Source organism: Rhineura floridana, chromosome 10 (assembly GCF_030035675.1).
Source record: "Rhineura floridana isolate rRhiFlo1 chromosome 10, rRhiFlo1.hap2, whole genome shotgun sequence".
Taxonomy (NCBI): domain Eukaryota; kingdom Metazoa; phylum Chordata; class Lepidosauria; order Squamata; family Rhineuridae; genus Rhineura; species Rhineura floridana.
This window is the reverse complement of record NC_084489.1, coordinates 18,859,719-18,887,411: the sequence shown is the minus strand read 5'-3', so window position 1 is coordinate 18,887,411 and position 27,693 is coordinate 18,859,719. Positions and strand designations below refer to the sequence as shown.

Below are 27,693 nucleotides of genomic sequence, written 5' to 3'. Positions count from 1 at the left end.
CATAAAGTATGATCACTAAAAGAGAACCGTGGAGTGAACATGTCATCACCGCACTCTTGTGCAGAATATCCTGGAGAATAATAAGAGAATTTTTCAAGTGCTAATCAGGGAGTAGGTGATAGCACTGAAGGGAGATAAATAAGTAAAGTAATACAGCTGAAGTCTCTCTCTCTCTTACATCTGAGGAGTGTTCAACAAAACATCTCAGCTGACAGAATCAACACCAAATTAAAGGAGCAACACAGTGATAAAAATGAATAGGTGAAATGAAGTGACAGTGAAGATTGCAATAGCCACTTCAGCTCAGTCCTTTGCCTTGAGTAGTTATGTTAAAACAGTGCTATTAAGTTTAAGAGCAGGGTTTTAAAAAATGAAACTGGATTTAGATATTACAAGTTCTGAATTGACTTGCTTAGCAACATACACACAGTTATTGAAGAAAGCACCTAAGGATAGTTCACATTTCAAGCTTCATTGGAACTGTCAACACACAAGAGGATACACACACACAAATAGTACCCATATTGTCTCTATTCTCTCTCCCACTCATTCACATACACACACGCTTACATAGGCTCATTCTCATATTTGATGTGGGAAAAGGAATACATCAACAAAACCAACTTTGCTTTCCTCCTTTTCTCAAACTGTGCATGTCCTTGTATATCAGGCAGCAAAATGAAATGGAAATTGTGGCACAACTAGCAACAGATTATCGAAGTCAAGCAGGAGCAAGGAACCTGTGGCCCTCTAGCTATTGTTGGACTGTAACTCTTGTCAGCCCCAGGTGGCACGGCCAATGTTCAGGGATGAAGGGAGCTGTAGTCCAGGGATGAGGGGAGCTGCAAAATGTCAACAGGTGTATCTTGGCCCACCCCTATAACACACATTAGTTTGTGCAACTGCTTTGTGAGAATGTTGGGGGTCAAGATCCCAGATTGTGCAAAAATAGTTTGAAAAGGCATGGATATTTAGGATACTCCATTGGCTTTCTGTGGCTAAAAGTATGAGAAGGCAAAGTGCAAAATGCAAGAAATAAAGGAGCAAGTTTGTATATGCTTACCTGCATGCCATTCTTCAGGTTAAAGGATGGAAAGGGCATCAAGGAGGAATGGAAAAACTCATAGTGTTTGAATCTGCTTCCAAGAAAGGTATAGAATTAAACTGTAGAAGATGCCCATTTGAGATCTAAGGATCTTACAAACTGCTAACAGTAGGTATACAGTTAGAGAGCTCAACATATTTTTAAGTGTCACCAATATGATCCCTGAGAATTGTATATTCTTCCCCCACACACTCCCTACATATTTTGTGGAATGTGAACTGCTTTTCCTTAATGCTTTTACATGGCATGTGTATGCCACACAGTTGTCCTGTACATCTAGGAGAAATGTCTGAAGAGCATCAGATTGTTAATTATTTATGTTATACTGAAGGGAGGGCACCATTTTGGTTTTGTCCCCAGGCATCAAAATAACTTGAGCCATTGCTGCTTCAGAGGTGCACATGGGAGACCGCTTGCTTGAAAGCACCCTGGCATCAAACTCTTCTCACATGCATATTATTAGAACATTAGGGAGAAGGCTAAGTTAGAAACCTTTTCTTTAGCATGCTAACATTGCATAAGCAGAACTTTATCAATATGGTCGAGGACATTCAACATGTGATATCCCCAGTGTGTATTCTGAGGTGTTGCATATACTTCAGCATTAATGAAATAGGCCTGAATTAATGAGCAAGTAAATGTGACAGCTCTGGGGGAAAAAGATACCTGATTATGCCAATTACCCACAATGCATGAACAATACATTCCTTATGCAAGAATCAGTGTCCAGAGCCTAGATGTAATATACTTAAACTTAATACATTTTGAAATGTTCATCCTCAGCAGCATGACTCATGGAAGTGCATATCAGAGTGTGTATAGAGCTGGATATTCTATATTATTACTGTGTTCCACCAAATAATATTTTACTTAAAGTAGATGTCTGATGTATTAGAGTATTAAATGAAATAAATCTTAGCCTTCTAGTATATTCATTTTGAGTTTGGGCACCTTCCTTAAGAAAAGGAGTAACAAATTATACATGTGAGATAGCTGAATGTATACAGTACTGTTAACAGCCTTTCCCCTCATTTATTTCTTTTTCTTCTGCATTATACAGTTTCACTGTTTTGATTTCCTTCCCCACTTTTAGGTGACCGTGATATTTATGAGCTATTAATGCACATAAATAATTTTGAATCATGTGAAAAATAAACAGAGCTTCCCTTTTGACTTCAAATTCTATTATGAAATTTAATCAGAAGGCCATTACTATGCGTGAGCAATGGGATTATGAAAGTTTATCCTAAAATTTCTGGCACATGAGAACTAGATCACCATTGCTAGTCCAATTGTTGTTTCCATCTCAAATGAACTCCAAAATTCTAGACAACATCCTCAGAAGCAATACATTAGACACAGCTAATTTTTGTGTCCTAGAAGAACATGAATGATTACAAGTCATCAGAATGACTTCACAAAGAACAAATTATGTGAAGCCAAACAGCTTTCTTTCTTTTTTAAATAAAGAAACCAGTCTAATGAATAAATGGAGCAGCTCATTTTTTTCTTTTTAATTTTAAGCTCAGAAACAGATTTCAGTTCTCTGTATACAACAGCAAACTATAACTAGGGTTGCCATATTGCGCAGTTAGCTGGGTTTTACCCAGATTCTAGCCACTTAGTGCCCACTTAGCCCATTAGATGGCCAAGATTCCCAACTTTCATTTTTTTAAAAAAGCAAGTCTCTGTCCTTTCTACATCCAGAGACACAAGGAGAAATGTGGAGACCGTTTTGTGAGAAATCAGCCTACTTCCACCTTCCATTGTTCTTAGTCAATGAGGGATACCACAACTGTCCTGGGAAAATCAAGAATTTTAACCTGCCTCCTTGCTGCATATGCAGTTTCTAGGCAGTTAAGAAAACTGCACATGCTGATTGAGTCAGCAAGGAAAAGCAGCCTTCATCTCAATTGCCTCTGTGTGTCAGGATATGCATCTTAAGTGGTAGATGCAATGGGAGTGTCTGCCTTCCCTCATGGAGGATGGAATAAAGGGGTTTAAATCCACCAAAGACTCCCTCCCCTGAACAAATGCAAGATACAAAAGCAAACCTCTCTGTAGAAAGGGCTGAGGTATTAGCATTTGCATTTTTCAGGTCTGCCCCAAACATGTTAAATGGTGTTCCTCCCACCACTGGAATGCAGCCTAACTCACCATGTTGCCTGGCAGAACCTCTGTTCAGCAATATCTATCTTTAACTGTTTTTACCAGTAATGTTATTGTTTTAATTCCTTTGATATACAATAAAGTGGTATATAAATATTGTAAATAACATACATAAATAAATTTTGGAGTCACTGTGGCCCTTGGGTCTCTTTCCACTTTTAAGAACAAAGGAATCTGCCTTATACTGACTCAGGTCATTTGGTACTATCTAGCTCAGTACTGATGACACAGACTAGTATTGGCTCTCCAGGAAATAAAGTTTTCCAGAGATTGGAGTTTGGACCTTTGCATGCAAAGCATGTGCCCTACCACTGAACTATAGCCCCTTCCATGTTTAAAAAATATCTTTTAAAATTGCTCTTTTCAATTTACTAATGAATGCACAATATACCTAGGGCAGATGCACACCATGCATTTAAAGAACATTCAACATACATTTGAAGCACATGAATCCCATCACAGAATCCTGGGAACTGTAGTTTAAGGGTGGTGGGAACTATAACTGTGAGGGGGAAACTACATTTCCCAGGATTCTTTGGGGGAAATCATGCATTTTATATGCAAGTTGGATGGGTTTTAAAGGGCCCACCTCTCAATGAGTCTGCCTCTTTATAAATTGTGTAGTCTTTTTTTTCATATGTTAACTGAGTTAATACACCAGCTTCCAAGACTTTTAAAAGACAGCCTAATGTGGTAGGAGCATTTTTATTTCATCATAGTTTTGTGATGCAACTTTCAGCTGCAGTTAATAAGCTCACCACACATTGTAAGTCTGTGGTCTCTATCAGGGCCGGTTCTAAAGGGCGGCCAGGTGGGGCACTGGCCTGAGGGCCCCCTCTGCTCACCTTCTGCAATCTGTGGCAGCAGCCACAGATTGCAGGGCAGGAGCTTCCGCCTGCCCACCATTCCCTTGCCCCACCTACTCGTCTCCTGCCTTTTAGCATTGCCCCTAATGAAGATGGCAGCCAAGGTTTCCCTAAGGTGCTGAAGCCCCTGCTGCCATCTTGGTTGACGGCAGAGATGCGTGTGTGTAGCATGCACGCGGCGCCATCAACTAAGATGGCAGCGAAGGCTTCATTCCCTTAGGGAAACCGTGGCCGCCATGTTGGTTAATGGCAATGCTAAAAGACAGGCGACAGGTAGGTGGGGGGGCTGGGGGGCTGCGCGTGCACACATACACACCAGGGCCCGGGGGAGGCTGATGTCCAAAGGCCCCAGCATGCCTAGAGCTGGCCCTGGTCTCTATTTCTGCTTTTAGCTTGCCCAATAGAATTGTCTTAGGGTTATTAATTAGATTGTATCCCGTCCTCTTGACTGTTATAGTAAGAACTGACTTTCAAAATTTGGAAGCAATCTGCTCTTGGCTTCCCACATGGAGAAGTTGGTGTTATATATTTTACTCAATTTGTATGGTATCAGATATCATTGATACACGGCTTTTAAAAAATCTATTTGGTTTACACTTATCAGCAGTCTTGGTACCACTGCAAAAAGCCAATCCCATTCATGTTCTTGTATAGAAAGATTCAAAGTATTCAGATCCTTGTCCTATTTATTTTTATAAGAGGCCTGAGTCCAAGTAAAGTCCAATTCTAAAAGTATCTTATATATTTTACTAATTGACTTCTAAGTTATCAAGCTGTAAAGAAGAGTTTCAGTTGCAGTCATATTCCTAGGCCCAACATATTAAGAGACTATTTGCTTCATAACATGCCATAGTTGGAAAAATGGGGAGGGAGTGGCCTAAACTGACTGAATCTAGCAAGCAACTGATTATAAGAGATGATGTGTCCATTACCACATCAGCTGAGAAAACAGAGCATTAATCCTCAATTCACAGTGTCAATGGTGCTACGCAAATCTATGCCCATAAATTCTCTAGTTAACAGGGAACAGACAGAAGAAAATCTTGGAGCGATCTTATGATGTATTATGATGATGTATTCCAGATTTTTTAAATAGCTGTTGTTGAGGCCAACAACTCTGGAATCTGAAGGAGTTCTCTAGGTTTGTATCATAACAGTTTCCGCATCTGTTTCTTGTACAACCGTTTGCTGTGAGCACACTACTCACCTACAGCAAATAGTATCCATTGGCCACACCTGAAGGGGCAATGGGTTAATCTGCCGATCAGTTGTGAAATTTCTTTGAAGCAATTTTTTTAAAAAACAAGCTGATCCTATCAGGTTTTACAGTAAAAAGGGGCAAGGTTTGACTAGCGTCGTGTACCCCCGTTTTCAGAAAAGAGAGGTGGAGATGCACTCGAACCGGCACAACAGTAAGTGTATCTCTACCTTTTGTTCTGCCAATAGTGATTCATCAGGACTATACGAATTTGTTGTTAATCATAGTTTAATTGCAGCATAATATTGGGTTATATTAGGTACTCCAAGCCTGTAGCCAGGGGAGGCAAATGGGGGCACTGTCTCCCTAGAGCTGTGCTTTGCCCCCTAGGAATTTTTTTGGAAATTGTCTTGACAGACAGACATGACAGACAATCACAACCTCCATTTAAAGAATTATAGCTTGTTTTAGGTATAGGATCCTCTAAAAAAATCATGAATAAGGCAGGGCAAGTGCATAACAAAAACCCCATCTGGAAGATATCCCACAAGTCTGCTCATTCAAGACATTCCCTGACTGAGGGTGGATTTTTCATGATCACAATCAACCTATAATACTTAAGTGATCCTGAAAAAAACAGCCTGCATAGTAACATAACCCTTGAAGAGTTAAATATTAGAACTTTGTATTATGAGCTAGAGTTAGACTCCACCCCTTGGCCAATCCTTTGCTCTGCTTTTCATTTTAATTTTCATTTGTGCTGTCTACCCAGCCAGCAATAAAGAAGCATGTTTGTTTGCCTGCAATATGAAGAGTTTGTTTGCAATTACTATAATTAGTAGAGCAGGATTGGGTGCTTATTGCTAAAGGGTGAAATAAAGAGATAACTTAAAGTAATCTGAAAAAATGGCTACTCTTTAGTCTTTTAAAGCACTCATTATACTCACAATCACAGTGGCTATTTGTTTCTTCTTTTTCTTGATTATTTGATGGCAAAGATGGAAAACAGCCCTAGAGGAATAGAAATATTTCTGTAGACACTGTGGCTGGCTGGAAACCTATGCTATAACTCAGGCCTGATTTCTGATTTTCCCAATATGTGCAGCTCAGCATGAGGCTTTTTCAGGATTTCTGGACAGAAAAAACTCAGCAATCATTAAAAAAAAATCCAATTGCTTTTCACAGCTAGTTTCCAATTGTTTAGTTCATCCTTTATATAGCAGCCAGTTAAAAAGTTTTCCCTTGATTGTCCAAAAGGAAGGAAAATCTAAAGGCCAGGAACAAGACTAGAAGGAGAGACTCTCAAGGAGGAGTTAACAAACACACTCAATAATATTTATTTTCTCTCTGCCCCTCCCTAAACTTGTAGAATGGACAAGTTTGTTTTTCAGGTAGAATCTAAAACTGAGATACCTAATGCAGCATGAAAGCCAAGCTCAGGAGCTCACAGTCTTTACCAAAGTAGTTCAGTTCATGAAGAATCAGACCACAGGGACAGACCGCAGGTGAAAGGGGGCTGAAGTTACAGGCAAAGTCAAGCTTTTGATTCTGATATTTCTGGGGATCTCTCAAAAAAGGATGAGACAATTCCACAGATTAAACTTTCATTCATGTAAGTTAACACACGTTCTGGAAGGAGGAGTGACAGGGAAGGTCACTGCCTTTCCCTTCCCCTGGCCTAGCCCTCATGTCCTCTCCACCAGTGTGTGTGGGGATGGCTGGCACTATGCATCTCTCCATCCCAAATGCCCCACCTAGAAATGTGTCTGCCCCACCTAGAAACATGGCTGCCCCAGCTAACAAGGAAGGCTGGCGACAAGGTTGGGTATTCCTACTTCTTTTTTTATTCATTTTTGGTATAAATTTCCTTGTGCAGTTCTGGATGGTTTATCATTACCTATGAATGTGTTTAACCTCTTCTGCCATTCTGTTAGGATATTTTCTTCTGTTTCCAATGAGAAAGTAGTTAGGTAAAAAAAAGGATTTGTGACAGCATTAACATTCTTACAGTACTGCAGAAATTTATAGATGTTATCTGTTTGCAATTATGCTCTTTTGATATCTGAATATACCCATATACCTCACAGGGGGGTTCTTCCACTGCATTTTGGTTTTACTTTAAATTTCTCTTTGTTTTCCTGGAGATATATTGATCCTGAAGCCCTCTGATTTTGAGATATTAATTTTGTAACCAGAAGCTTCACTGAACATCTTAAGAATATTAAATACTCTATTGATTTCGCTGGATTAGTCAGGAAAAGTGCTATGTCATACACATATAAAGAGATGTTGTCCTCTATATTACCATATTTGATTCTTGTGAGCTGATCACTTTCCAGTATTAATTTTGCAAGTGGTTCTAAGAAAATTGCAAATAATAATGGAGACAAGGGGCATCCTTGACATGCTCCTCTCTGGATTTTAATTATTGAGTAGCAGCTGATACAGAATCATAGAGTTGGAAGGGGCCTATAAGGCCATCGAGTCCAACCCCCTGCTCAATGCAGGAATCCAAATTAAAGCATACCCGACAGGTGGCTGTCCAGCTGGCTCTTGAATGCCTCCAGTGTATGTGTAGATTCCACCAACGATTTTGACCTAGCTCCACATGACATTATGAAAGGGAGAGTTTGAGAAATAAAACTAGCAGAAATTACTTAAACAACCATTGAACATTTGGAAAGGATTCAGATGAGAACTACAGACAATGAAGCATCCAGAAAGCAAATCTTACGAAGGCACATGACATTTTTCCTGCAGGGATTAAATTACTTTAGAAAAAAAGTTATGAACACCAGTGAATAGAAAAAGGACAAGCATTTATTTCAAGTATGCTGCCATATGATCATGTTCTTACGTAACAGTGGCATAGTTTTCATTAACAGCTCTTTACACCCAGGTAGGATACTGGGTCTATGGAAATGGCTATATTTAAGTCTAGAGGAAAAAAGATTCAGATGGAATATCCTCAGTTTCAGAGTGAGAAAGAGAAGGTGAGGCAGATATCTATTCTTGTGTATATTGGGTAAAGCAAAGAGCAAATGTTTTTTATTACAGTGTGTTACTGCCTGTTCTCATCTACACATGTCACTTACTACACAAGTAGTACTGGAGGAACCACGTGTTTCGGTCTTGAACCAAGAGTCATGGTGCACATGGGGACAATTGGACCTTTATGTATGGGGAATTAATAACAAGATGAGGAGCCAGTATCAGAGTAATTGAATAATCAGTTTATTACAGAAATAGAAAAGTCAATTCATTACATAAACAGTATTTAGATTGGACTAGCAACTGTTTCTGAGAGCCAGTGTGGTGTAGTGGTTAAGGTGTTGGACTATGACCTGGGAGACCAGGGTTCGAATCCCCACATAGCCATGATGCTCACTGGGTGACCTTGGGCCAGTCACTGCCTCTCAGCCTCATGAAAACCCTATTCATAGGGTCGCCATAAGTCGGAATCGACTTGAAGGCAGTACATAAATACATACATAGCAACTGTTTCTATAAAGCTATAAAGGATGGAGGATACTGGGACAGACAGAGCAAGAAAAAGCACTGTGCTGGAGAGATGGTGGGAAAAGGCAGATAGCAAATAAGCAGAAGGAGGGTGTTAGGCACCAGATGAATGGAGAGCCCAATTAGGGTGGATGAAGTTTGAAGGTAAATAATGCTACACTGAAAGACAGCATGGGCAACTTGTTTGAGAGTTTAATAAGCAGGAAAGAAGGCAAAACTAGGAAAGAAACCAGAGTGCAAGGATTAACTATCCCAAAGTGAAGGGGAAATGGTCCTCCCATCCTTCTATGGGCAACTGTGGCTCAAGAGTTCACCCTTCTGGTGCTGACCCACTGGGATTGTTCTTTGCTAGCCTGTGACAGAGGAACTGTGGGCAAATAAAACCCTTGTTAGGTCCCTTTAGTTTACTGCTTTACAAGGTTTTCAGGATGAAAGCTAAAGAACATGAGGCTATATGTCCCCTTGAAATCCTGATTAAAAGAGAGTACAAAATAATACATATGGGGGCAGGGAAGAAAAACTTGAGGGGAAAGAGTGGAAGGGTGGACAAAGCTAACTACCTAATTGCACTCCTGAAGAATTTATCACACTTTGCACCATTGCTCTGGTGCACCCATTTACCCTAGACACATTGTTCTACCAAGATCTTCATCAAAAATTAACCCTGGTTGCATACATAATTTATAGAAACCCCATGATCTCATCTCAAGAACCCCCCTCCTTTTTCTGAGGATACTGTATCAATTTTTAAGGAAGTGCATCAGGGCAATTGTGCAAATTAATGTATATTGCGTAAGTGTTGATGTGCTGTTTATTGCATCTGCTACTATTAGAAATAACCAAGCTGCCAGAAAGGTAAAATCAATTGCTTCATGTCATCTCTTGTTCTTCAAGGTGAAAGAAAAGAGAATTATTTTCTATTAATGCGTTTTACTTAGAGCACTGGCAGAGGTTCATGCCAAATGTACAAAGTGTGGCATTACTATTTTTTATGCAAGTTACACGATCCTTGTGAGCTACGTATATTGAAATACAAGAATGGCCTCTCTGGCATTGTGGAACCTGAGTGGCTCCCTGGTGTTCTGAGGAACTTCAGGCTATGAAGCAAGCCGGATGAGATTAGAGTGCACATAGCACAAGTCTCACTTCAAAGCCGACCAGGCACTGATTAATGCACACAATCGTACCTATCATGTGGCATTACAGGCCACATGTCCTCTTGACCCCTGTCTCTCCTCGCTTATTAAATTGAGCAGAGGGGGCTTGACTGGTTGGGTCCAGAGTGTGGTTAACACTTCATTGTGTGTGTTGGGGGGGAGTCCTGCTGCTTTGAAAGAGGCACTTGTGTGGCCACTTCCAAAGAAACCAGCCCTGCACCCCTGACCACTTGCAAACACCCCCTTCTTGGGGAACTCTGTTGATTCTCCTTGATCTCTCAGCAGCTTTTGATACCATCGACCATGGTATCCTTCTGGGAAGACTGGCTGAGTTGGGAGTGGGAGGGACTGCATGGCGGTGGTTCCTCTCCTACTTGGTGGGTCGGCTCCAGAAGGTGGTGCTTGGGGAACATTGCTCAGCACCCTGGACTCTCCAGTATGGGGTTCCACAGGGGTCAGTTCTGTCCCCCATGCTGTTCAACATCTACATGTAACCATTGGGTGCAGTCATCCGGAGCTTTGGAGTGCGTTGCCATCAGTATGCTGATGACACGCAGCTGTATTTCTCCTTTTCATCTTCATCAGGTGAGGCTGTCAATGTGCTGAACCAGTGTCTGGCTGCGACAATGGACCGGATGATGGCTAATAAACTGAGGCTCAATCCAGACAAGACTGAGATGCTGCTAGTGGGTGGTTCTTCTGACCGGATGGTGGATGTCCAACCTGTCCTGGATGGAGTTGCACTCCCCCTAAAGGAGCAGATTCGTAGCTTGGAGGTTCTCCTACAACCATCTCTGTCACTTGAGGCTCAGGTAGCCTTGGTGGCACGGAGTGCCTTCTACCAATTTCGGTTGGTGGCCCAGCTACGCCCCTATCTGGACAGGGATAACCTGGCTTCAGTTGTCCATGCTCTGGTAACCTCCAAGTTAGATTACTGCAATGCACTCTACGTGGGGCTGCATTTGAAGATGGTTCAGAAGCTGCAGCTTGTGCAAAATGCAGCAGCCAGATTGGTAACAGGGACCAGACAGTTCAAACACATAAAACCGATTCTGGCCCTCTTGTATTGGCTGCCTGTATGTTTCCGAGCTTGATTCAAGGTGTTAGTTTTAACCTATAAAGCCTTACGCGGCTTAGGACCACAATACCTGATGGATAGCCTCTCCCGACATGAACCCACCTGTACACTACGCTCAACATCTAAGGCCCTCTTCCGGGTGCCTACTCCAAGGGAAGCTGGGAGGCTGGCAACAAGGGAGAGGGCCTTCTCAGTGGTGGCCCCCAAATTACAGAATGATGACACTGATGAGGTGCGCCTGGTGCCAACACTGTTATCTTTTCTGTGCCAGGTTAAGACTTTCCTCTTCTCCCAGGCATTTTAGCATGTGTTTTTAAATTGTTTTTAATTGTGTTTTAAATTGTTTTTTGTGTTTTAAAATTTGTATATTTGTTTTATTGTTTTTAATTGCTGTAAACCGCCCAGAGAGCTTCGGCTATGCGGCGGTATATAAATATAATAAATAAATAAACAGAAGCTATCACACAGTTTCCCCCCAGTAAATCTGTACTAACCCAATTCACTGATAATATGAAAAGGGAAGGAAAAAAGTCTTCACTCTGTATCTCTAGTGCTTGCAGAGGCTGTGCTCTGATGCTTTCAGGTGGCTGTATCAATCGTTCCGCTCTCCACACCCATTCCCTTCTCCTCTCTTCATTCATTTTGTTTCCTGAAGGCTGACAAGCAACTTCCAGCTGCTCTCCCCTGATCTGCTAGCATGTTTATGTTGCTGCAAACAGTGCCTTTATTTTCTTTCCCCCCCTAACTTGTGCACAAAAACATAACACTGCTCAAACGAAGAACTGTATTTCAGCTGTATCCTACCAGGGAAAACACAGATAGTAGCACTTCTGGGTTTTTTTTAAAGGAACCCATTGCAGCATGCTCAGTTGCCAGGTAACCAGAGGGAGTGAAAATGTTAGAGGACGTGGACATTAGGAAACTGTGTGATTGATCCTTCCCCTCAATGTGAATAGAAAACACCGTGTTTGCTGCTGGCATTGAGCCCTTACTATGGACGGTGCAAATAGAAAACAGAAGTAAGAACAATGTCTTTAGTAAGAACTAATGCTCCCATGCAGATAAGCCCTTAGTCAGGAGACATCCTAGGACAGTGACTCAAACAGTAACATAGGAAATGGGTTGTAGGATCTGAGTGCTAATTACTCTTTCAGATTCTCATTTTTGGATATGAGAGGGAAGTGTGCCTCCAATTTTAATTATGAAAAACGTGCGGCTCAGTTATCAGTAGATTGGGAAACAGTGCTATATGCATTCTCCTGTGAATGAAAGTGAAATACATTCCTCTTGGAATCAATTCACACAACCATCTTGGTACATGGTTTCCCTGTTATATACATTACATACATTGGCTCACTCTTTGTGGTGAGCTAGTCATGTAAATACTTGATACATAATAGGCCATTCCATGTGTAGCTCACAAAGAAAGTTTTATTAGAAGAAAGAGAACAAAAGACAGAGAATAACATTTTTGACCTATCGCTGCTAAGTGCTAACCCATATTTTATGTAGTTTTGTTGTGGCGAAAAAAACAAAACTCTGCAGAGTGGCTCCTGATGAAGTCTGGGTCACCATTAGGGATGGGATCTGTTGGCCGATGCCAGCTCAAAAGCATTGTGTTGACCTAACAGACTGGCATAGATTTGCATTCATTCTGTATCCACAATGCTTTTACTGATCGTGCCCCCCGAGCAAAAATATTGATATTAATACAGATATTTTAAAGGAAATATCTACATTTTCAAAGGAAATGTCAATAAATTATCATTCTTACAATCAATGTTTTAGAGGAGGATTTTTTTTAAAAAGTCCTTTTTCAAAAATAGCTGCTACATTAAAATCTGATAAGCAAATTAATGGAAAATTTGATACCAAATCCATACTGGGTGGAATTCTAACACATCCGTAGTCACCATGGACAGGGAACCAATGATCAGTCAATCAATTTATTATAGTCAATAGACCAGAAGTGAGGGAGCCAATTAGTACAGCCATGCCGATTTCTAACTTCACATAGAGAAGTTATCTGAATAAGCTGTAAGAGATGTATCAGAGAGACAGAGGGGGAGAGATACCTTAAACTATCTGGTTCAAACTTGAATTTTAAAGGATAAACATTCTTTGCCTTTTTAAATTTTATACTCCACTACTAGAACTTTGGATATTTAAAGGTGTGGGTTTCTCTATTTGACCTTCTCTCTCTAAAACCAGTCTGTAATGTTCTGCTCCCACAATTTCTTCTGTCAGAAGAATCTTCTCTGCAAGCTGCATGGTATCAGGGCACAATAACACCAACCCTGTGGAGAGCGTTTGAAATTACTCTGCCCATGGCAGCTGTTTTCATATGACCAGCAACTGCTGTGCATCACATGGAATGGCCTATTTCACCATGTTGCTTCAAGGCAGTGGCATGGAGAAAAGGCATTCCATCAACTTAGTGAGCTGTTGCACACAAACAGCTCATCATGTGGAGACAGGCCCCATGGGAAGCAATTTAACACAGCCTCAATGTCTCATCAATTTAGTATGCACTAGCCCTTATCTGCTGTCAAGAAGTTATACAAATATTGCTTTGTTACCTAACAGGATACTAATTATTTTAAATTATTTTAATAATTTAATTATTTCAGCTGTATGGAGAATATGTTTATTCAGTTAGGCAATGAAGAGTTATTAGAAATCTAAAAATTCCCATTTAAGGCATACTCTCCTCTACCCAGCCCTTTTAGGCATACAATGGTATTTTCATATAAATGTTATCGGGCAAATAAATTTCACCTCACTTAGGCATCTAAACAGAACCAAGGTATGAGAGAACAAAATGAAACACTTTTGTACCAGTGACCTATAACATTAATAGTGATGCCCACGTGCGCTATTTTTGACCTTTTTTAAATTGCTCCCCTACTGTGTTCCTGAAGTGCAATAATACTCATGTAGCAAAAAACCCCACTCCGCACATCTAATAATAACCCCCTTTAGTAGGTGGACTTTCTGCATTATTCTGTTACCATTTACTTGTGCCTTAGCCTCCAAAGACTAAGCTTTCACCTTTTCAGGAGAGGAGTGCACATCTCTCCTGATTTTTCTTTTTAAAATGGGCAAAGTGAGTTTCCCAATTATATGGAAGAGCGTGTATTTTCACTTGGGAACAGGGTTTCAGAACTAATAATAACAATGATGTGTACACTTATCCTTTGCAGTGGCTTACATTATGACCATGGGACCACTAGTCCTTTGTAAATATCTGAAACTGAATTGCAAACCATGGGGATCCACCAAAACCCCTCCCTAGTAAAACTACACCAGAATTTGTAAACTTATTTCCTGTGTCAAAAACAACAGCCCTCTTATGGAGTTCTTATAGATTTTCCTCTTGGCCTGGAATACACCAAGACATGGGCTCCTCATGGGAGGAAGGGTGGGATAGAAATCAAATAATAAATAAATAAATAAATAAAGTCCACTTTCTCTGCCTTTTAATGATTTGATTGATTAATTGATTGATTGATTGTATTTGTATCCCACTCTTCAGCCAAAAAGGCTCCCAGAATGGCTTACATACAATCAATCAAGACAAGTCCCTGCCTCCAGGCTTACAATCTAAAAATAAGAGGCTAACACTGCTTCCTTGGTAGGCCCTTACTCAAAAGAAGGCTTTGCCCTGGATAACATTCTTGTTTCTCTCCTTCTTGGCTGGCAGTGTGAGGGTCTCAGCTGTGTGCTGCCTCCACGATCCCCCTCCCCAATTCTTTTCACTGCTTTCTTCTTCTATCATGACCTCTGAATCCAGCAGCAATCCACACACAGAGTCAGAGGCTTCAGAGGCACCAGCTATGAAGCCAGATCAAGTTCAGGGCTCTGAGCTGACTGCTGGAGATCAGGAGATCACTGTGCCTGAGGCTGTCAGACAGCAGCCCCCAGAAGAACCTCCCAGACCAGAGGGCCTGTAAGGCCAGAGCTTGGATCTTCACAAGAGCCTTTCCCTGAGCTGAAGGAACCAGGTGCTTTCCACTGCATGTGACCAGTCCAGTGGTGCAGGGAGCACATCAGGAGGGAGGATATGGAATGGAAGAGGTGGGCCCATCTTCAGGCCAGAAGGATGTCCCCTTGAAGGCTCTGAGGTTCTCAACCAGGGGGTGGAGCCTGCAGGAGTCAGAGGCTTAAAATGTCTCAGTCTTCTCCCAACCTTTGTCAAAGCAAGTGAGCTACTCAGAGCTATCTGTAGTCCTGCAACCCTTGCCCTTTCCTCTGCTTTGGCCCACCTTCTCCTTTGCCTAGCATCAGTCCAGAACATGTCAGCTCCTACATTTGGAGGCACTGGCAAAATAAGAGTGCCCCTTGAACACTTGCAATCTCTAATAAAAGTAACTGTTTTATAGTAAAACAGCATGACAAATTGGCAGATACGTTAAAACTAACTTTAGGTCAGATCAAAGAAAACTATTTTTACTAGTTACATATGTTGCAATGCAAGTCCATTCATGTCTATTGAGGGCAATGGGACTTACTGTCAAGTATGAGTGTTTAGGGATTGCAGCCTAAGTGTTCCTTTAAATTTCCATTATAGAAGGCAAATCTTCAATAGATTATTACCTAATGGATTAAGCATTTAAAGTAACATTCAAGAAAGGCAATTAAGGAAAGGTACCTATTTGACACAGATAAATTCCTTAATCTATACAACTGTAATGCAAAAACAAAGCCAAGTTGGATCACAACATACAGGCATACCCCGCTTTAGATACGCAATGGGACCGGAGCGTGTATGTAAAGTGAAAATGTACTTAAAGTGAAGCAATTATCTATGCATGTACTGCACGGCAATCGCCACTAGATGGCAGCGGCGTCATGCCATTAAGTGTCCATAATTGCGAAGTGCGTACGTTAAAGTGGGGTATGGTGGAGTATGGAGCATGTACTTATAGCGAGGCGACTTTAAGTGAAGCGACTTTAAGCGGGTATGCCTGTACTGACTTTGCCTAGGGAAAATAATAATTGTCCTATCTAAGAGAAAATGATCTGCTTATCATAAAAAGTTTCTTCTTTATAATACATAAATTATAATGAGATTCTGAATATTGTCTAATGTTTTTTCAGAACTTTACAGATCACAATAATGATCAATAATGACCATGCACTTTTACAAGGTTTAAAAAGCCTACTTTTCCCTAATTTTGTTCATACAACTCAACAGTACTGGGAGAGTGAAAATAAGTAAAGGAGAGGCCATCTGCCTTCCAGAGGCACCATGGGAAGAATATCTGATGATTGTTTGTGTTATTGATAAGAAGATAGATGACTGTCTAGGCCTCAGTTCTGTTTTATATTAAAATAAACAAATAGTTGAGTTCTACTAGTAAACAGGTGTCCCTGTTCTTACTGGAAACCTGGGAACAACTCTCTCTCTCTATGACAGCAAACTCCAGTTGATTTAAGCCTAGTACCTTCTTTTAAAAATAAAAAGAGAATTATGCCCATTTAAATATTTTTTTAGCTAGTAGGATTGCCAGGTGTCCAGTTTTTGCCCAGGGACTCTGGATTTTTGGGGTCCTCTCCAGGTCTGCGGGTGAGTCAGCTTAATCTCCAGACTCTCAGCTTTCATTTAAAAAAAATATTAAGTTTCTAGGTGGTCTGGTTCACAAGAAATACACCAAAACATCAGCCCCCCCAACTTCCATGAAATGATCTCTTAGCTGACTGCTTTAAACCCTCCCTTTCAGGTTTGTAGCCAATAAGTGAAGTCAGGGTTGTGATTGACAAGGGATTTCTGGGCCTCCAGGCAGTACCTAGACTCCATTCGAAAGGTAGAAAGCTGTTCTTTTTCCTGTTTATCTGAAAATCTCATAAACTGAGTAAGTATATAGCTTTCAGCAGTACCACAAGTCTTTTTCTCTCTCTTGTGTGCAGGAGTCAAACAAGTTTAAATTTTCCTGGGCTGTTGAAGATAGCAGTGTTTTGAAACCTTCCCAATATGAAGCTTTAATCCAATACTTGTTTTTCTGGGAGTAAAGCTGCAGTGCTAATCCCACATACCTGGAGTAAGTTCCATTGAATTCAGTAGGATTTACTTTTGAGTAGACATGGTTAAGATTGTGCTGTAAATTAATGGGACTTTTGAGTGAACATAGCAAAGGATTGTGTTTGTGTTGTAAATCTTTCTCTCCCCCTCCGATCCTATTTTTAAAGCAATTAGACAGGGCTTACATAGATATCACTGCTTTTATTATGCAGGAAACTAATATTGATTTTTTTGGTTAATGTTCTGTAATGACCAACTCATTTTGACAATAAACTGTTATATGGGGTTTGTATTTTTACATCACCAGTGTGTGTGTGTGTGTATGGAGTCTTCCCAACAACTCTGCGAGGTAGGATTGCCAATTGGAAACCAAGCCAGCTCACAACAAGAAATAAATCCCTTTAAAATCCAATAACCATAAAAAGTATAAACAGTTACAAAACACCTTTAAAAAGTGGCATGATTATGAATTTTGGGTTGGGTGAGTGTTTCTTATCACTTGAGGCTGCAGTTCTGTGTTAACTTCCCTGTTTGAGTAAGTCCCATTGAATATATTGGGACTTGCTTCTGAGTAAACAATCATAGGATTGCACTACAAATATCTTTACAGGTTGTGTAAATAATAAACATATTTGACAGTCATGCTTATATAAATATTTCTTCATACCAGGTCCCAATAAGTATTTGATTTCACACTATGGTTGTACATTATTACTTCCTCTACATTTTAAGGGGTTGTCAGGGTTCCCCTCTGTTGTTTTAATCTAAGGGACAAATTAGGCTGAGAGATGGTGAGTAGCCCATGGTCACCCAATAAGCTTTATAGCTCATTTCTATTTAAAAAAATTAATTAAAATGATTTACATGCAGGCAAATTTATTAAGTGGATCCACATAATACATTTAACGCACAACCGACTTGCATTTAAAGCGCATGACTTCCCCTAAAGTATCCTGGGAAGTGTAGTTTCCCCCTCACAGTTATTGTTCCCACCACCCTTAACAAATGACAGTTCCCATGATTCTGCGGTGGGATTTATATAGTTCAAATGTGTATTTAATGTGCTTTAAATGAATAATGTGGATTTGTCCTAGGTATGTTGTGCATTTATTAGTGAATTGAAAAGAATAATTTTAAAAGATATTTTTTTAATCAGGGGAAGGGCTGTAGCTTAGTGGCAGGGCATATGCTTTGCATGCAAATGTCCAAAATTCAATTTCTGGAAAATGCTATTGCCTGGAATCCTGGAGAGCCAATGCTAGTCCATGTCATCAGTACTGAGCTAGATTGCCTAGATAGTATCAAATGACCTGAGTCAGTATAAGGTAGATTTCTTTGTTCCTAAAAGTGGAAGGAGACCCAGGGGCCACAGTGACTCCAAAATGTATTTATGTATTTTATTTACAACATTTATATACCACTTTATTGTAAAAAAACTGAAAGAAGGAATTAAAATAATAAAATTATTGGCAGTTAAAGACAGATATTTAAAAACATTCAAAATAATAAAACCAACAATGAGTTAAAAACAGATAAAAAACACTATAGCTTCTACATGCCTGGGTAGGCTTGCCTAAACAAAAATGTTTTTAGCAGGTGCTGAAAAGAGTACAATGAAGTTGTCTGCTTATTGTCAATAGGCAAGGAGTTCCAAAGTGTAGGTGCTGCCACACTAAAGGCCTGATTTCTTACAAGAGCAGAACAAGTACTATGGGGCACCCATAGCATGGAAAGCACACTTTGTACTTGACTCGGTAGCAAATTGGCAACAAGTTCAGATTTCAGGGCAGAGGTATTATGTGCTGATAGGGTCTCACTCTTGTCAGCAATTGTGCCACAGCATTCTGCACTAACTGCAACCCCTGGGTCATGTTGTGCTGCATGGGGATTTCTGTGACCTTGGCTGCCAGGATTTGTTTAGTTTGGGTTTTTGGTTAGGAATGCTGACTGGTTGTGGGATGCTGAGTTTTCTGTCTTACTCATAGGAATCTTGTTGTGGTTGGTATGGTATTGCATTTAGGAAATCATTACTGTCTTTTGTTTTTCTTTTTGCATTTCATTTACATTTATCCTCATTCCCTTTCATCCATAGAAGCAACAACTCAGCTCAACCCCCTTGAACCCACTGATGATGCACCTTGTTGTTTGCATGATGGTTTGTTTCTTGCCCAATAGTGATAAAAGAGAATTCATATACTGTGAAGTGTGGCTGCAACTGCTGTTGTTCCCAAGCTGCTGCCTATGAAGGTAGACCAACCATCTGTGTTTTCTGTCTGTCAATTACTCACTGGAATTGGATTGGCTGTCAAAGTGAGTTTATAGCAGCCCACAAGGTAAACAGAAAAGGGTAGAGAATCTTCTTACTCTTATTTATTTCTCAGACCTCTTTCTGAAGTGAAGGATCAAATCTGTAAAGACATTTGGAGCAGCCATGTTAATGGTTAGGGGCAGGGCATTCCAGGCAGGGGGTTGCTAACCCTGTTTGGATATGGATATCTTTGCAGAGGATCCTTAGTCAAGCCTTACCAATAGCACAATCCGAACTATATCTACTCAGAAGTAAGTCCTATTGAGTTCTATGGAGTTTAGTAAGTGTGTTTAGAATTGCAGCCTTCAGGGGCATCCATCTTTACTCCTGAGTGCTCCTGTCTAACATCTCCACAACACTAGGCTCCTTTCTTCCTACAATGGCCTTCTGGTTACTGGGGTGGCCTGAGGGCACTTAAACCCTTGTTGCCACAATCAAGTAGGCTAGATTAAATGTTCCCTACCTAGGCTCTATCTTTTAGCTAAGATTTTTATCTTAATTTCTAATCAGGGAAATGTTTTTGTTTGAATTGTATGCTCCAAGCAACTGTGGTTGATACTTAATGTATCATCCTTAATGACATCACTATGGCCCATCCCCGTGACATCACTATGACCTGCCCCATGACATCACTATGACCTGCCCCTGAAATCTCCAGCTTTGGGATGCTTCTGACCTGGCAACCCTATTGGGTAGAGATGAATCACATAAGGGGAGGGTAATGTATAATGTATAAAATATAAAGCAAAGCAAATTGAGAAAGAAATTAAGAAATAATGAAAGAAAGTTGAGAAAATGTCTACCCAATATTCTACACAGTGTATGAGGTATTGTGCATTTAAAGTACTTGATTCTTTCTGGTTTATGTAGAGTAAGAAGCAGCAAAAATGTCAAGAGTAATAGAACAATTACTTGAATATATTCATGAATTTAAAGTATCTTGTTTTACTTATGTTGTCTTTGGAAAACAGCTGAAAACTGACCATTTTAAAATCACCCAAAACAAAGAGTTTGTTCTTCATGGAAAATCTTGACTGAACTGTACAAACATTTAGGCCTGCATATGACAATAGATTTAGAGGTTCAAAATGATGCATTAAATAGTGTATTTTGCCTAAGGCTGATACATAGCAGCTTCTGACCAGTTTTTATGCTATTAGCTGTGCATGGAGGACATTATGCACACCAGTGGTAGCTGGTCACATTTGAGTGGAGCTGCCTCCCTTATCCCCCATAAATTTTGCTGCCTGGAGCAGCACCCAGTGCTAGGGTCAACCTCTTTAAAAAGTCTTGCTGCACCACTGAGGGACCAATTCCTGCCTCAATAAATCCCTACAACCACAGGATGTTTCTCAAAGCTGCATAGTGGGGTCATCCCTGCTATTACAACACTAATAAAAGAAAAAGTAACTTTAACCATGCCATGGTCACTCCACTGAGAAATATCAACCATTCTCTACAAACCCATGGATAAAAGGAACGACTCCCATGTAAGACAGCAGGAGTGTGACTTTTAAACAAAGTTTAAGCGCTTTCCCATTTAGAAATTAAGCTGTACCACTTGACATGATTTCTTGAATCAATGCATTTTAAGGGAATATAATCCATTGTCAAAAAAAGAGCAACAAATGCATCAAAACTTTTAAAATATCAGGGAACATTTGATTCTAGTTGCATACAATCATTGCTTTTTTAAAAGACTACAGAACAAACCAGACTATATATTTCACTAAAACTGAAAGAAATACATCTGTCAGCCACATGGACAAAGTCAAAGGTTTAATATGGAACAGGGCTCTACAAAGGTTTGCATTAGAACCTATTTTCCAAGCTATGGCTCGGTCCTACATTTCAAAGAGAAACAATGCTGTACTGATAGCCTCCCATCACAACTGCCTCTGCTAGTTTGGGTTAGAACTGAAGATTATTTTGGAGAACCAAAATCAATATGCAAGATGAAGCAGTTATTTTTAATCATATTTCTCTCCCCCATCCTTAGGGAGACCTCTGCTCTTTAACCCACAATGCTAGAGTTGCTGCAGTGGTAATAATATAATGTTCTGCGCATGCTGTGGCAGAAGGACCTGGACATGATTACCGCCACTCATAGCACATCACAAAAGATGGTCATGAGAATCGACTCTTAAAAAGGGATAAAGTCAGAGTGGAATGATGAGGAGGGTGTAGTTATAAGTATGTGTAAGATTGTGGTTAAACAAAGTGATGCCTTAGAATGGCACTGGGAACCTGCTAAAGCAGGGGAGGAGTCCACACCTCTGCTTACAAAGAGACGGTGCTGCTGCTGAGGCCTTGCCTCAGTCCCTCCAAAACAAGTCTCCGCTCAGAATAATGACGTTTGTAGGAGATGTAGTAGGAGATATAGCAGATGGTTTTCCTTAGGGGCTTGCTGGGGGAGTTAATGGTTACTTCTTTGTTTTTAAAGAAAGATTGCTTTACTATGTTCATAATATTGAAAAGTGGTTTTTGCTTGCTGTTATATTTGTAGTTATGTTACTGTTTTATTATTTTTTGTTATTAGGAAATTGTTTTGAGATGTATTTCTATTTACCTGTTGTAAGCCGCCTTGAGCACAATTTTTTTGTGGAAAGGAGGCATACAAATAAAATGATGATGATGAAATAACTAACAGCAAAGAATACTTTATTCCCCCCCTCACGCTTATGAATTTCTGTTCAATCACAGCTGCCAACTTTTTCAATGGAATCCAGATATTTCTGATGTCTCCATAAAACCCTATTATGCTGATTTGTCATTTCATCAAAACAACTTGAAAGCAAAGGAAAAGGGAAAGAAAGAAGACAAGCCATATCTTGCATGAATAAAGCAAGATCCATTGAAGAATGAATATGAACCTTCAAAGAAGCAATGAACTAACAAGCCATTCAGCAAAATGTCATTTTCCTGGAGTACTGTATGTATCTTTTCTTATCTCATCCGTGTTAATGGTTTACAATTAAAAAAAAAGTCAGAAGAAGGCATTGACCTTATTATTTACTAGTATCACGAAATGCACTCACCTAGCTTGCTGGCACACACTGCAGAGCCAGGTTTTCTCTTTCCTTTGATAGGAGCTGCAGTTCTTGCAGATGTTGTATTTGCAATCTTGGCATTGTCGCTTAGTATTGATGAGAAACGTAAAAGGGGAGCAGCAACGCATGCAGCAGTGCTCATTAAACCTCTGTTGCTTGGAAAGAATGCTGCACTTGTTACCCTCTTCATCAAGCTTCTGCTTCATTTCACTGGAGCCCCAGAAAAAAGAAACACAAGGAAGACACAATCAAAATAATGTTGCACTTGGAGGGGCTACTCATATCTCTATTCCCTGGACCAGCCCACCAAATAACTTTGATTCACTAATCGGCAAAAAACCTTGCGGTTTAAGGACGTACCTATAGCCCACAGATATTTCTATCAAACTTTAAAAACCAGGGAAATTGGGCAGTTATAGTGAATGCACTAGGGGAGCAGGAAACCTGACCTCCTCTCTGAGATATTGGACTGCCCTACAAATTTGTCAAAATGCAAACACAATTTGACTTGGTTCTTTCACAGTCCAATGCACTTGCTGTGTAGCTTGGAAGAATTTGGTAGCATGTGCCTCTTTTTTAAACCTGGTCTCCAAGGTCGTAGTCTAACACTGACCTGGGGGAGGGGGAGGGTGGGGAGGGGGAGGAGATTAGGTGGGTGGGCACTGGGCAAAGGGGAAGCCCCTTTCCTTTCCAAAAGGAAAACATTGTGAACAGTATCATTGCTTTTCAGGGTTTCCCCCACTTTTTATTCTACAGCAGGCACATGTAGCCTCCCACCGAAATTTAAACCAAAGCTGCCCCTGGCCACATCCACACCAGGCCTTTATTTCACTTTGGACAGTCATGGCTTCTCTCAAAGAATCCTGGGAAGTGTAATTAGTGAAGTGTGCTAAGAGTTGTTAGGAGATGCCCTGTTCCCCTCACAGACCTTCAGTCAGAGCAGCTGACTGTTAAACCAGTCTGGCCACTGGAGCTGTCTCAGGGGAATAGGAGTCTCCTCTCAGCACCCATCACAAACTTCACTTCCCAGGATTATCTGCGGGAAGCCATGACTGTCTCATGTGAAATCAAAGTCTGGCGTGGATGTGGCCCTCTGATTAGCCAGGCCCAGCAGCCGTGAGTCTGGCTTGTAGAACACTGACAGTTGGTTCTTACTGAGCATGCCCGCCCTTATCATTGGCTTCCAGCCAAAATTTCTTTAATTAAAAATCAGCCAGGCATTTTTTTAACTTTTAAACTGCAGAAGATGAAGGTCAGCATATGGAGCAAGGTCAGTAACAAGATTGCAGGTACTCTGTGAACATGGCTGATTTTTAATGAATTTCAACAGATTATGAGAACTCTGACAGAAAAAAGTCCAAAAGGGCTCTGGGGTTTTTTTTTTCTCACTCTTTGGACTTTGAACTCTCGATTCTTTCTGACTGTTTTGTTTATCACCATGAAAATTTACAGGGTTGTTAAGCAAGAGTTTCTGAGTTCAGGACTATAAGCTTTGTAAGGTTTTGTTTTCAGATGAGCTTATGGGAAGCATCAGAATGGGAAGGGGGGTATGGAATGTGAAAAATCCACGCTGGCTATAGTATACAGCCACTCTTGTGGCTGTATAATACAATTGATTCCTTCCCTGATCAATATTTATTATGGTACGGTATTCCCTGCTGTGTAATAATTGATAAAGAACCAATCTATGCCATTGATTCCTGTCTTTTCAGCCCTCTGCTCTTTGTTTCCATTTAGCAATGTGACTAGTCTTCAATAGCTGGAGTGCTGCCAGGATTGATGGGGCCCTGGGCAAGGTGCCATTGCAGGCCCTCCTGCACCAACCTGTCTGCTGTCCTCTTCTGCACTGCCCTGGTGGCCACTCCTGGTTTCTCCACCCTGCCACCACTCTGCTTGTGTGCCTGCTTGCTTGCTTGACAGCTACATTTTCCTCTGGTGCTGGCATCCTTCCAAGGGTGGGCTCACCCTTCCTGCTTTGGGCTTCTGATTGAGTCTCACCTGAATGTTCAAGTCCAAATATTCAATGACTCTGCTGTGCAATCTTCTCCACTTAGGCAATGCTGACTGCCCACTGCCAATCTGAAAATGTAGCTAAGAGCATATGGGAAGAAAACTATCCTACATGGTTACATAGCATAGTTCTCTTCCCGTTTCCTCTGAACTAGAGCCCCGGAGACTTGTGCCCAAAAGTCCACACCTAGTAACATCATTGTTCAATAGGCATTGCTTAGCTGAATTAATAGACTTGACTGAAGAGCCTAACACAATGTAGATCAATATACTGCACAAAGGGACGATGACCTAGTAAGAGGCCAGGTAACCCAAGTGGGTTACTTAGTATGATTATCTGGCAGTAAACTAAGAATATAAGGTGAACCCTGCTGGATCAGAGCAAAGGCCTATTTAGTCCAGCATCCTGTTTCCCACAGTGGCCAACCAGATCTCCTGGAAAGCCCACAAGGAAGACATGAGTGCAGTGACACTGTCCTACTGTTATGTTATCCAGCAACTGGTATTCAGAGGATGGTGCCTCTAATCCTGGAACTAGGATATAGACATGATGACTAGTAGCTATTGATATATCCTTCAGGAATCTGTCTAACCACTTCTAAAGCCATCAAAGTTGGTATCTGTCACAACATCCTGTGGAAAGGAATTCCATAGTTCAATGATGTGATAAGACATCATAGGACACAAAAATTAATCTGCCAATTCAAATTTCTCATTTTTCCAGTCTTACATTCAGTTTTCCACATTTCTGCATCAGTTTGCAAATTATTTTGAAAACATTCTCACAATTATTTGTCAGCATTTTAGTATGCATTTTTCCTAATATACTCATTTTATATGCACTTGCCTAATATACACATTTTTACAAGCATTGTTCCCTAGTACAACACTTTCCCCTAATATGCTCATTTTCGTTGACATTATTTCATTGGAGAACTACACTGCGAAATTTGGACAAGTGTGAATTTTGAAGAATAGCTGTTTTTCAGTTCATTCCTTGATTTTGAAAGTGTGAATTAGGTAGTTTCACATTAAAATGCAAAGAGAACCAAATTTCTCTCTCATTCCTCGATAAGATTTAAATGAAAGATTTTTGAAAACCACTTTGGAACATAGTTTTAGAAACACAAATCTGTCAAGTATGATTATTTTTAGTCAATGCTCACCAAACCCATGCCTTAAGTTAGAAAAATGAGGTGTATTGCACTACAAAGACTCTAGAAACCTAGGAGCAGTGAGCATTAACCTTTAAACAGATTAACAACATTCTCTAAAGTAGTTTTAAAGGTTTAATGCCAGCTTATATAATGTCTATACAATGTCATATATTACTAGCCTTCTATTTAGTGTTCACCAGAACCTGCTGAGTACTGCTGTTCATTTCCCATTTGAGTGGCCTCACCAATTTCCAAAAATAAGATTTTATTTTCCACAGCATTTGCCTAATAAATCACACTAAAGTCTGTCACACTTGGCAAACTCTTTCCTCTTTACATTAACTTAATAAACAAAAGACCATCTTCTCTGCTGAAGCAAGCATACTGTCATGGGTTTGGGGTTGAGATGGATGATTTCTATGAGTCCCCTTCCAGCCTCTGATTTGGAACCCTGCACCTGGAGGTGACAAATCTGCTCTGCTGGCCAGATCTCCGTTTGTTAGTTTAACAGAGTGGCAAGGTGAATTAATGGGGCTATCAAGTGCCCATAAACTGGTGAATGAGCCATGGAGATCCTATTGTTATTGAAACTGTTCAGGAGCGCCCCCCTCCCTTCCTGAGGCCAAGGAGAGGTTTGTGTTTTGAGTTGTCTGAGGAAAGGCTGGAAGCTGGAGGCAGGCAGAGAGGCTGGTTCTCTGCACCATGACTTTATTATTTATTTATTAAATTTATTACTCGCCCATCTGGCTGGCTGTCCAGCCACTCTGGGTGATGTACAAAATAAAAACATACAAATACATTTAAACATTAAAAATCTCAACAATAATAATAAAATCTAACCCACCCCAAAAGCCTGCCTGAAGAGCCAGGTCTTCAAGGCCCGGTGGAAGCTCATCATAGAGGGGGCATGGCGGCGATCATTTGGGAGGGAATTCCACAAAATGGGGGCCACAATTGAAAAAGCCCTCTCCCTAGTCCTCACCAGTCTAGCTGTTTTAACTGGTGGGATAGAGAGAAGGCCTTTTGAGGCTGATCTTGTTGGGCGGCATCGCTGCTGATGCTGGAGGCACTCCTTCAGATAGACTGGGCCAAAACCACATAGGGTTTTAAAGGTCAGAACCAACACCTTGAATTGGGCCGGGAAAACAACCGGTAACCAGTGCAACTCCTTTAGCACTGCAGTGATGCGGTCTCACTGACAGCTGCCTTTAATCAGGCGTGCAGTCGCATTCTGTACCAGTTGCAGCTTCTGGACCATTTTCAAGTGTAACCCCACGTAGAGCACATTACAGTAGTCTAGGTGAGAGGAGACCAGGGCATGTACCACAGATGGGAGCAGATGGTTGGGAAGGTAGGGGCGCAGCCTTCGTATCAGATGGAGTTGATACAGTGCCACCCGGCTCACAGCCGAGACCTGAGCCTCCATGGACAGCTGGGAGTCAAGAATGACCCCCAGGCTGCGGACCTGGTCTTTCAGGGGCAATTGTACTCCATTGAGCACCAGCTCAACATCCCCAAACCTCCCCTAGTCTCCCACAAACAGTACCTCAGTTTTGTCAGGGTTCAGCTTCAGCTTATTCCTTCCCATCCAGCCACTCACCGACTCCAGGCACTTGGATAGGTGAAGATTTGAATGAGAGATAGAGCTGCATATCATCCGCATACTGGTGACACTGCAGCCCAAATCTTCTGATGATAGCCCCCAGTGGCTTTATATAGATGTTGAACAGCATTGGGGAGAGGATGGAGCCCTGTGGCACCCCACAAGTGAGAGGCCAAGGATCCGAAACCTCATCCCCCAATGCCGCTCTCTGGTACCTACCAGAGAGGAAGGAACGGAACCACTGCAATACAGTGCCCCCTATGCCTAACCTCTTCAGGCGGTCCAGAAGGATACCATGGTCAACGGTATCAAAAGCCGCTGAGAGATCCAGGTGGACAAGGAAGGTGCATTCGCCCCTATCCAACGCCCTCCTCATATCATCCACCAAGGCGACCAAGGCCGTTTCAGTCCCATGTCCAGGCCTGAAGGCTGATTGAAATGGATCCAGATA

The 27,693-nt window shown here is 41.0% G+C and overlaps 1 protein-coding gene across 5 annotated transcripts in view; it reads right to left on the bottom strand.

Annotated features, from left to right (window-relative positions):
- MYRIP (myosin VIIA and Rab interacting protein) overlaps window positions 1–27,693 on the bottom strand; it is a 377,908-nt gene that overhangs the window by 174,603 nt on the left and 175,612 nt on the right. For all 5 annotated transcript variants that reach the window (XM_061587554.1, XM_061587553.1, XM_061587556.1 and 2 more), the window contains one exon: window positions 22,461–22,682. In XM_061587554.1, the coding sequence (XP_061443538.1) occupies window positions 22,461–22,682 (222 nt within the window). The remainder of the gene's footprint in view (window positions 1–22,460; window positions 22,683–27,693) is intronic.